Genomic DNA, 12,147 nt, shown 5'->3' with positions numbered 1-12,147 from the left:
GCCCCTTTACACCTTCTCACTCAGGGCCCAGGGCGAGCCACGATACACGTGGCAGAACACATGGCATGTCGTGGTATCGTACCACCATGGTACGACCACTCTAGTGAATTGGGGTCACCCATGGCTCGATATGGTGCGACCTTTTGTCCGGCAAGAAATGCAGATCGATGAGTTTAACCCAGTCCCCTGGATCCCTTGTGTCACCACAGAGAAGGTCATTGTAGGATTCAAAATCTGTCTACATTCTGGAGAAAATTTACCTGTTTCTGAAACCGTCCATCGCCCCGCATCCCACCCGCTCTAAAGAACAAAGATTCCAAAATACATCGAGAGTGTGAATGTTAACAGAACATGTTGCACCATGGTTGCACTATGAACTTTTGAACTCGTCATGCACGGCGATCGCACCTGCTTGTACTAACCATGCCCTTGGTCTACTCCCAAAAAATCTTTCTCGATAAATTAAAAGTTGTTCATAATTAAAAAAGGGGCCAGATTTGGGGGTTTCGAAACTAAGTCCAACTTTTTTCCCCGCCATCAATATTGCCTCAGTGATGGTCAACATGTACATGTACGCTTTAGTAGGCTTACATGTACATACATGTCCATCCGTGCATGTACATGTGATAGGCATGTACACTGGTGGTAAAGCCTCGCTCTATGCCAGACTTTAAATCCTTCATGCTATGTAATGCACCACGGACTAGCAGGGTGTGGAACCTCTTTGTTTCATAAGCACGGCTGGAATGTGGGTGGTGTTATCTTTTGTGGGCACAGTCCCTAGTCCCGGTACAGGGAACAAAGACTGGGTCTGGGCACTTCTTATTTATGCATCTATGGACCCGGACTCAAACCACTTGGTGAGTCAATAAGAAGGAATTCATGAACAAACTTCCTTGTGTAAGGGTTTAGAAAATAAGGTTTCTTTCTTAGCGTCGTTGGTGGGCATGCAGTAACCAGCTATGAACCCAATAGTGTGTGGGACCATGGCACTTTTAAGGTAACTCCATGGTTTGAAGCTCTATTTTACTGACCTAAATAGTATAGAATGATGAAAATATTTTCCTGTCTCTCCAAGCTGGAATGTTTAACAATTAAAATCTTTCTAAATCATGACTCATTTGAAACCTTCCTTCCCATTTGATTGGATGCAAATTCATAGTTTGAATGTCAGAGAAAATAGTATTTTATTTAGCTGTTTCAAACTTGCTCCCCAACCAAAAGAAAAAAAGGTTAGTGGCCTCTGGGCATAATAATTCACCATAACAGAGCCTTTCTCGAAATCTAAAGCGAAATAACAAGTCTCGGATATATTAAGGAAACTGCTTTTACTTTCCTTTGCCATGCAACTGTAAGGTTTGTGTTTAGGGTGAAACTAATTTTGGCCAACCAGCGAGGGTTCATGAACCATCCATGGTATGGTATACCATTGACTCAGACTTCATCACAAATATTTCTTCGACTGAATGATAGTGAGTCACGCCTAGTTGCTGAACTCCCCTTCCCACCCACACACAATGCTGAAGGAATTACATGTTCATCCACTGGAGAGGGTATAAGTTATCCTGCCAAGTCTACTTGGCAAATGTCTGAAATAATTTACTCAAGAAACAAATTGAATTTATCTTACGCCACAATGGCAACATGAATTTATTGCATTAATATTAATATAAAAATATACACTCTGTCATTTACAAATAAAACATACAATGAGGTATTAACCTGTAATAAGTTAGCAATTAGATACTCCCAATAGTTTAAAAACGTAAAGAGAGAAGAAGAAAAAGCTTTTAGTGACACATAAATAAATAAAACTTAATTCCAAATTCAAGTTGGGAGGAAAACGAATTCACATTTGAGTTGAAGTCGATTTCTAAAACATAACTTTTGTAACTAAGGTGAAGGAAATCTTGTTTATTCAATACTGAAACGATGTATATTTTACTGCTTAAAACCGTTTCAGATTGAAACAAAACAAAAATTCATCTTTTTGAAAACATTCAATAATTCAGATTTAAAAATCGATAATTAACTGCATAAACATCAGAGTAAAACTTGTAATTTTGGATTGAAAATTATGTGTCGAGTTGAAAAAATATCGAACCAACCAATGAATTTGGAATTAGAAACACTAGAATAAATATATAGGAAACACATACATCACAACATCACAGGAGAACGTGCAGAACTAGTCACCAAGACCTCAGGTCTAATTTATATTAATAAATAAATTAACATTATTGTTTTAGACCAAATTCACATTAACACACTGGTTATTCAAGACAACCTTTTTATATTTAATACCCTACTAGTGAAATGGCAGCACCATAGTAAATGGCTGGACAGCATTTTGATGGCATGAGCACAATCGGACTTTTTTCTCTCACAACAGAATCAAGTCAACTAGCCAGTGGATATTCGCACCAAACAATATTTTGGGCTTGCCAAAAAAAACCTGCTATTTTGGCATCCAAAAAAAACGCATATTAGAATTTATCCACTACCGTGAATGTGTTCCGCTGCCAGCTTGCATTGAGTACGTTAAAAATTTTCACAACACATTTGTCCTACAACTTAAGAACCAACACATTTTGCAGTACATTGAGGCATTCCCTGTTGGATAAATCTCTTCTGGAAGATCAAGAAATTCCGAACAAGGTTTTAAAAAAGGAGACATTTTGGACAGAGACACATGCCACATTGGATCGTGGTTCATTTTGTATTTTTCATGTTGGAAGGCACGATATGGTGTTTTTGATGTACTAGGGGCCTATGTGATACCTCAATGCACTGTTGGTGATTAATTAAGGCTGAATAATACAACAGGACTTGTGGAGTTCACTTAATTAAATAAGTATTGCACTTTGTGTAATCTTAACAGTAAAACCACACTGAAAACATAGAGTCATCCCATGATTTCAAACGCTTTTTAAAAGTCATTGAAAACGACATGGGAGTGGTGTGCAAGTTTGTTCCAGTGAAGTTTCAGCCTTTGTCAACATTCAACCTCTAGGAAAACAGAGCAGCACGATGAAGTCTCGTCATTGTCTTTGCATTGGTTGTCATGCCGACACTTTAAGTCTTTGGAGGACGATTCGTTCATGTTCTTTCCGAGGAAGTTGTTTGAGTCAATAATAAGGTCCTCTTCACTCGAGCTTGCACTGCTTAGTGGCGATCGGTTTATGCTCTCCTCGCTACCAGCAGATTGAGTGCACATCATCAACGGCTTGCTGTTATCACATTGTCCTTTCTTCATCCACGGATGCTCGAGAATCTCATCTAGGGTTAGTCTGTGCATTGGTTTCACCCGCAGCATGGAACAGATGAGATGTTTCAGAGATTGTGAAAGTCCGTCTTTAAAGACAAGTTCCGCTCGGCAGATTTCGTCGTCCTGCTCAAATGGTATATCTCCACAGGCCATGTCGTAGAGGAGGATGCCCAAAGACCAGACAGTGGCGGGACGGCCATGGTAACGATGGGACCGAATCCATTCTGGTGGGCTGTACACACGGGTACCTGCAAATAGCAAATAAATATAGAGGAATCATAAATAACATGCCAGCAAAGAAAATACTTGTCAATACAAAAATTCCAGGAAAATGCTTTAGAGGAATGGAATTCAAACAAAAAATGTAAAGTTGAAATTTTGAGCTGAGTGAAAGATGCAAGATAAAATCCCACTGTGTGGGCTGATATCAGGTTCAATGATTCAAATCGTATGCATTTAATCATTAACTGTGGCTAGGCCTGGTGTGTGGGTGGCAAGCAAGCCATATGGATTGTAAAGGAAAGTGGAATTAAAATGAGGTTGGGTAGTTTTTTACAGAGCCAGTGGTAAAAAAGACTCAGAAAACAAGTTTTTGGACAAAGATTAAGTTTTTCGTCTCTAAAGCGTTAAGTCACGTGAACTTGGATTCAAGTGGGGATTATTGTTGACTGATGCTTACCATCAAAATCTTTGTAGACGGTATCTTTGAGAAGTGCTCCTGATCCAAAATCGATGAGTCTAAGATCACCAGACTTGAGATCGACAAGAATGTTCTCGTCTTTAAGGTCTCTGTGTAGAACACCAGCGTCATGGCACCGTCGCGTCGTCTCTACAATTTGGTGGAAAAACTTTCGACAAAGTTCCTCTTCCAGTGGCCCGCTCTCGGTGATGAAATCAAATAAGTCCTTTGCAGGTTCGGGCCGTTCCATGACGATGATAAAATTGTCCGCCCTATCGTAGATATCCAACATCTTGATACATCCGCGTATATGGCTGACTTTCTTCAGGAGATGGACTTCTAATGGAACTTTCTGACCGTTAATCTGAAAATAGTGAAAGAAAATTAAAAAAATTTTTAAGACTTAATGAATTCAATATTATTATTAACAAATAAGCAAAATGTTGGAAAGTTTCAGAACAAAGAATATTTTTCTAAGTTCAGTTCGAATCTGAGTCACCAAAAGCAAAGCAAAAAACTCCATGGCCAAACACCGACCACGAGGCGACCCCACCGCACAACCCAAGCCACGTGTGTTTCTGTGTGTTTCTATTGTTCCCCAATTTTAACAACGAGGCCCATGTGCCGGTAACGTTAGCCCACTACCCCTTTGTGATGTAACATCGCACTGAACAAACAACTCCACCGTAAATAACAAGTTTTGTTTCAAGAATTCCAGTTGACTTTAATACTTTTTTTTAATTAGTTTTTTTTCTTCACTCCGCCGACTGTGTGTGTATGACAGCTGGCCGGCTAGCCGGCAGTTTTTGCGATCGTGCGAAGACTTGGCACCGAGCCAAGCTGTATAGGCTGCATTGACTGTGTACAAAAAATGCCGGTATGCTTTTTCATGCACGTCTTTGTTTTCGACCAAATAAAATGTTGGATTTTTGCTACAAGTACTCACCATGCTCCAATCGTTCACTTTTTCTTTCGTCACCAGCTTTATTGCAACCTGTAAAATATAACATAAAAACACATTTAGATTTGATGCACAGTTTTTCAGTGTTTCTGAACAAAACAATGCAACGCCGGTAAAATTTAAAATAGAAAGCAGACAACAAATACAACAGCTGTACGTACCGGCAAACTGTCTCTGATTCGAGTGCCCGAGTACACGGTCCCAAAACCTCCGCTTCCAAGTAGTGTACCGATTGCATATGTCTTTTCGAAGGACTCCTTTTCCTTGCCTGTAGAAAATGAGAAAATATTGGTACAATAAATAGAGAGGGCAACATTAAATATATTGTCGGGGTGAAATGTGAACTGTGTGTACACACCATTTACAATCGAACAAAATTAAAAATACAAACGAACAGAAATGATTCTTACCATTTCGATCACAGCTGTTTCGGCCCATGTTTTTCACGTTCATAGAACAGATCTCAGCGAATTGACTAGTTAATTTCCGCGAGAAATTCATCGTTTGTTGGTTAATCCTTCACACAAGAACCACCTAAATAGTAGATATACAGTACAGTACTAAACACACACGTTGGTGGTAACCGTCCAACAGCTAAGGTTCATCTGGCGGTTACGAGCCAAAATACCGGCTTTTATTTGACGTCGCATTTCTGTGTTTTCATAATCAGCATTGAGTGCCTGTTGGTGACGTGCTTCGCTAGCAACCGAATATCACTCCGCGTAACCAAATTTCTAAAGGTCAACCTTGTAGTTTTCTCTCTCTTTTTTCATAAACAAAAGCAAACAATGCTGAGATATCCTCACATTTATTATGCATTTTTGTGGTTTGGTTCATTTTATGCTTTTATATTTACCTAGATATTTGATTTAGATTGGATTCTGAGGTATTTTATTCTGGTGGAAGAATCTTTCCCATCAGTAGGTTTAGTGCTAGTGGAATGAAGTGAGTGATCCGGCTGGGCGCGCCATATGCACAACGTGTGTGTGTATGTATATAATGTACGTACAAGGATGTAAATAAAACATTCTGCTTCGTCATTTCGCAATGACCAATCAAAATAGTGGAATTTACGCGGGTCTTGCGCACGGTACTTTATGCGAACAAATGCAGGTTGTTTTTTACATCGCAGGACGTTTGGCCAAGAGTGATTCATTTGCACATGGAAATTATTTTTGCAACCAGGACGGGTTGGGGGAGTCAGTCTGAATCACTCATGAAATGAATTTACAAATAAACAAATTACTCAAAAATGACATTTTGCAGCATGTTTACGAGCGTCAGGAAAAGTTCCAAAATGATGAAACGAACAATACAAAAGACACACGTGCAAAATATTTGTGCAAAAATGCGCCTGAGCCAAGTATTTTTTTACACACGCGTAGGTCATTACACAAATCAAATTCACAGTAAGGGCCTCATGAGTATTTCACTTTTTAACACTATTTTCTCAGTTTGTCTGCCCCCTGATGTGAGCGTAGTTTGTAATCGACCGTAAAGGCCTCTTAGGCCTACAAAAAAGTGGAAAATAACTCCTCTATCCCCTACGTGATTTTCAAGCATGATGTTTTTTGCAAAGAGTATCCATTGCTTGCATCCATGCCATCTAGTCTAAATGCAAATATGTAACAAAATAGGAAATTAATATCGAAAACGTGTTTATGATCATGTGGCCGCCATACGCCTATACGCTTAATAATTTAGTGATGCCTGGTTGTATGAGCACTTTTCCTCATTTCAAGACAGACATTGAAATAAATTACAGATTGAAAATCATCATTATTGACCATCAAAATAATAGCCAATTCATTATTGATCATCATTTTCTGGTAGCGTGCATTTTCAAAGCCATCACTAAGCAATATTTTGACCGTGTGATATTGACAAAACCCTCCCTGAATACATAAACACCCCACACCCATAACCAATATGCAACCATCCGGGTCATCGCTTCGTCAACTTTCCACAATTAAATTGAATGTGTTTATTTTCACAAAATTTGCATGGGAATAATAACAAAGTACTCTTTTCTCATAAGTTCGGTGTGGATTGACGTCATTGGTAGACCGCTTGGGTGCCACAGTCACCGTATGTAAAGTTCTATACAGAATGTACGTAAAGTGTGTATAAAAAGATGTTTGTACTAATTACCAAATTATGCTTATGACGCCTAATGGTCACCTAATGCAGACTAGGCTGCACGCGGCAGTCTAGTGGTCATCGGTCACTAATTATCATCCCCATCATGGTCATTATAATAATATCACGAGATAAGATGAGACCATCATGTATCAAGGAAATGAGACCGCAGAGTAAGGACTTTATTCCTTGTGACAATATTCCTCCTCCAACCACTGAATACTTGTCAATCGGAAGACCCCGCGTCTAAGCATCAGCTGACTATCTCTTCATTGACTTGCATAATATTGGCCTACCCTGGATGCCTCTTCCCTTATCAACGCCACAATAGTCTACGGGATAACACTGGGACAACAAAAGGCTGATTTTTGTGTTGATCACAGTACACAAAGTCCCACACCCCAATGGGTATTTAGTGCACGGTCCCACCTGGGTAACTGGCACGATGGTAACGAGGAATGTTATCCCATTGTGTGCCCGCGCCATGACCTCTTGTAAACTAAACAACCGCCAACCGAATAAACAGGCAACGCCCGCGAAAACGGAATACTGCCAGTCATGTTTTCCCACACATTGAAAGTGGATGCACCATGGAACAAGTTATTGGGTGTAGCCCTTTAAAAACACATTGATTTACAACTGATAGTATTTGCCTGAAATATAAATGAATACGGTAAACATTGCCTCGCCCGCCTCAAAATCTCACTGTTTCAGACGCCGGAATCACTCTAGACCTAGAATTCAAAAACAGTTCAAAAACCGTTGGGAAAAATCGATGTTTGAAAATAAACAAACACGAAAGTGAGAAGACAAAGTGCAATTCGTCTATGGTTACAAAGGTAGCAATTAACTGGATTTATTGCTCCATGGTTTATAGCCATGTTGTTGACAGATGATGATGGGCTGCGTTTTTAATAATGCTGCAAAATCATGGATTACGCCTACAATATTTTTTATACACAAAAAATGATGACCCCGCCGGTCATTGTAAACACAACAATGCAAGCTTTACTTTTGAATTTGTTATCGTTCTTAAGATACCAGATAGCCGTTGGTCGCCCCATCCCTATCAATCGATTATTGACCCTTTTTTTTTATAAAGCAGGGTATACCTTTTGGTATTATTGTCAAAGACCAGTATCCTCACTCGGTGTGTCCAAACTGTCTCATAAAATAACCATCCTGCGAGCTTTTAGGCTTAATATCGGTCATCGAAGTTGCATAAAAAATAAGGGGGAAAACACTGTGTGCTTTCATTCTCGTATTATTCAAGTTGTTGTTTACATTATTATCTGAAACTATAAAACATAACCTCAGAAAGGATTCGTAACGTGTTTTATAATATCACATCAGCTCCACAGTACTGTTATCAAGGACGATAAATAGATACATCCATTCTTATCAAGTTAATGTTTCTAGTTATGTTATTACCTGAAGAACACCATCCCTAACGTTCGTATATTATTATCTTATACATTAATTACTATAATTCTCTCGCGTTAATTGTATTGTCTCAGATTTTTTCGTAACAAAAATGTAAACATCGGTTACACTATCGCAAAGCATTCTCATTTATGACACTGCAGCCCTAATTGGTTTTAAGGAGTTGAAAAGCAGTTCCGGCGATTTTTGAACCTCTGACGCACGTAGAGAACTTTTCAGGATGAAAGTTTGTTTACATTTTTTTTGTATACGGCCTATGTTACGGTTCGTATACGGGCACTCTCCACGGGGCCGAGTTTACCCGCCGTCTCTTAGCATCGTTCTACGGCAACCGATGTACACATTGGGTTTGTTTACGTTTCAACACAGTCCGCGTGACACACTTTGGCCGCCAGCCAGTGCGATGAATGTCGTCACTACGCAACAAGCCGTGAATTAACATTTCAAAGCTCAGTCGCCGACAAGCATTTATGTTATGGTAATGATTTCCAAACCAGTGTGTACCTGTAGTTTATCTCAGACTATGGTTTATTATAGCAATTGACGTGAACTTTGAAGTTAAATTCATTTGGTAAAACAATAGCTCCCATATTCTGTGGTAGTGTGCCAATGTGGGCAACCCACAGGCAGGAGCCACAATAAGAATTTTTCCGGCGTTCAATTTATTTATCAACTTTGTTTATCAACAAGCGTTACAACTTACAAGTATGGGAGGGGGGTTTGCCTGCCGTAAGTGGCATTTCGGATGAAAACTATTATTATCTCTTACATTAATTACTATATTTTCTCTCGCGTTAATTTTATTGTCTCGTATTGTTTTCGTAACAAATATGTAAACATATCGAACAAAGCATAGCTTCATGACCTTTTTTTGCAACGTTAGAAAGTCAGATAATCTGAGTCTTCTTTGCAGGAAATTACTTATTATTTCTGTTTAAATATCATTGTAAAGTATTTTGTGCACATAATAAACAGGGTTTGAAGAATAGTGTGGTGTGACCAATATTTGAAGAAATAGTGCCAAGGCCTAAACGTTATACAATAAACACTTGCGAAGATGTTGATTTTGTGAAAGACCACACCGTTAGATAATCAGGCCATGGGGGTAAAACATAAAAGACCCAACTACTCTTCGGTTTCCCTGAATCATGGTTTCCCAACCAAAACTCGTCACGACGACGGAAGGCTGTACGGGAGGTCGTTCTATATCTGCGAAAATCTATATCCGGTTCGGGAACCAATAAGGCATGCGTAAACAAAAAAAAGGGTATAACTTCTGCGAATCAGAGGCCGTGATCCGTTAACGAGTGCACCCGATGAAGTCCCTCGGAGCGCTCGGGGCTTTCCCGTTATTGTGTACGTCACTAAGGTCCGTGTTTCCCGGTACATTATGGCCATAATAGGCTTCGTTAGTCGTGGAATATAGCAACGGGCAGGGGAACCTATTGTTCGGTTTTAGAGAAAATGTCAGTGTGTGAAGGTCCGTGGAAAAATACAGCAAAATTGGCAAATTACCGTTGGCATTTGGCAAAGTATCTTGGCAAGCTTTACCAAAGATACTATAATATCTTTGACTTTACCTTCACTCCGGCTCAAGATGTAATGAACATTATCACGTGCCGTTGATTTTCTTCATCCCCATCCAGCGCGTGAGTGTGGAGTTTTGGCACGGTGCCGAAAGAACTGGCGCAATGCGATCCGATGGCTGGCGCTCAAGCATTGTATGACGACCCCGGTTTTAAATTAAGGTTACACCATTTTCGAGACGACTTTCTCTGGATCGTTCTCGCAAGTGCTTTATGGCTAATTTTAAAACCCTATACAACCTTTATATAAAATATGAAAAAAGTGTTATAATTTATTGTTAATAACTAAACAAAAATTACAAGCGAATAAGTCAACATAGACCTACTGCATTTTCAACGGCTCATGTTAGAGCCTACATGAAAATAAAGTGAAAATTAGAAAAGAAAAATAACAACACAATAACTCAGGAAGTTTGCGGTGACACATTACCGGTGAGTCTCTTTTGAAAGATTCGTGATTCTGATTAGAACAAACAACACAAGAAAGGTTATCTCTCCCAGACAGTGTCCACCTCGGTATCCGAATTAAGTGACTTCAGTAACGGCTATGGCTGTGCATGGCTTATTGCTCCATGGGCTATGCGCCATAATCATAAGCCATCTTTAGTGACACAGCTTGCACCCCCACCCCGCCCCCTAAATACATTAAAGGAACACGTTGCCTTGGATCGGTCGAGTTGGTCTTTGAAAAGCGTTTTGTGACCGTTTATTATAAAATGCATATGGTTAGAAAGATGATGTAAAAGTAGAATACAATGATCTACACAAATATGCCTCGAAATTGCGTGGTTTTCTTTTTACCTCGTCCAATAACACGGTCGGCCATTTATGGGAGTCAAAATTTTGACCCCCATAAATGGCCGACCGTGATAGTTCGCGACGTAAAAAGAAAACCGTGCAATTTTGAGAGATACTTGTGTGGATCATTATATTCTACTTTTAAAACATCTTTCTAACCATATACATTTCATAACAAACGGTTTCAAACGCTTTTTATAGACCAACTCGTCCGATCCAAGGCAACGTGTTCCTTTAATTGGGACGATGGTGGCGCATGGAGCAATGTATCGCATCACTGCACTTTATCCCATGTTTAAAGGAACACGTTGCCTTGGATCGGTCGAGTTGGTCTTTGAAAAGCGTTGTAACCGTTTTTTATAAAATGCATATGGGTAGAAAGATGTTGTAAAAGTAGAATACAATGATCCACACAAACATGCCTCGAAATTGCGTGGTTTTCCTTTTACCTCGTTGACTAACACGTCGGCCATTTATGGGGGTCAAAATTTTGACTCCCATAAATGGCCGACCGTGTTAGTTCGCACAGTAGAAGGAAAACCACGCAATTTCGAGGCAAACTTGTGTAGATCATTGTATTCTACTTTTAAAACATCTTTCCAACCATATGCATTATATACAAAACGGTTACAAACGCTTTTGTTTTGACCAACTCGTCTGATCCAAGGCAACGTGTTCCTTTAACTACTGTTGTTGGTTCACATGGAATGTGAACATGACGCACTGGCAATCATTATACCACGAGGAATGTTGTGTTGTGGTCTTTTTTAGGCCATAAGTAGTAATACAAATAATGCTATTTAAATGGACCACTGATGATGGAAACGTACACGCTGTGTACACAGCCAATGAGCTGTCTTCATCGACCTCAGTGACAGTGAGGGCGCTGTTTAGGTTTGTGACGTTAGGGTTTTTTTTGTAAGAGGGTTGTCGACTGAGCACTTATGCAAATTACACAGATGATAACAAAGGAGTAAGTTTAAAGACATCGACACCGATCGGTAGTTGTCAAAGACCAGTCTTCTTACTTCGTGTATCTCAACATATGCATAAAATAATAAACCTGTGAAAATTTGAGCTTAATTGGTGGTCGAAGTTGCGAGATAGTACATAATGAAAGAAAAAACACCCTTGTCACACGAAGTTGTATGCTTTCAGATGCCTGATTTCGAGACCTCAATTACTAAATCTGAGGTCTCGAAATCAAATTCGTGGAAAATTATGTCTTTCTCGAAAACTACTTTGCTTCAGAGGGAGCCGTTTCTCACAATGT

At 39.5% G+C, this 12,147-nt stretch overlaps 1 protein-coding gene across 1 annotated transcript; it reads right to left on the bottom strand.

Annotated features, from left to right (window-relative positions):
- Positions 1-1,615: 1,615 nt before the first annotated feature.
- LOC139951804 (serine/threonine-protein kinase pim-1-like) lies at positions 1,616-5,558 on the bottom strand. Its single transcript, XM_071950874.1, has 5 exons — positions 5,319-5,558; positions 5,070-5,176; positions 4,894-4,941; positions 3,948-4,311; positions 1,616-3,516 (listed from the first exon to the last, which is right to left on the bottom strand). Exons 1-5 carry the CDS (start codon positions 5,407-5,409, stop codon positions 2,996-2,998), a joined length of 1,131 nt encoding a protein of 376 aa, XP_071806975.1. The 5' UTR covers positions 5,410-5,558; the 3' UTR covers positions 1,616-2,995.
- Positions 5,559-12,147: the final 6,589 nt, after the last annotated feature.

Source organism: Asterias amurensis, chromosome 2 (genome assembly GCF_032118995.1).
Source record: "Asterias amurensis chromosome 2, ASM3211899v1".
Taxonomy (NCBI): domain Eukaryota; kingdom Metazoa; phylum Echinodermata; class Asteroidea; order Forcipulatida; family Asteriidae; genus Asterias; species Asterias amurensis.
This window is presented reverse-complemented; position numbering and strand designations above follow the sequence as displayed.

Bases quoted from the DNA above. Each gene is read 5' to 3' on its own strand.
- LOC139951804 (XM_071950874.1), bottom strand. From the start codon at position 5,409: ATGAATTTCTCGCGGAAATTAACTAGTCAATTCGCTGAGATCTGTTCT. The intron at 4,942-5,069 runs GTACGTACAGCT...TATATTTTACAG, and splicing joins GAATCAGAGACAGTTTGCCG to GTTGCAATAAAGCTGGTGAC. The intron at 4,312-4,893 runs GTGAGTACTTGT...CACTATTTTCAG, and splicing joins AAGTGAACGATTGGAGCATG to ATTAACGGTCAGAAAGTTCC.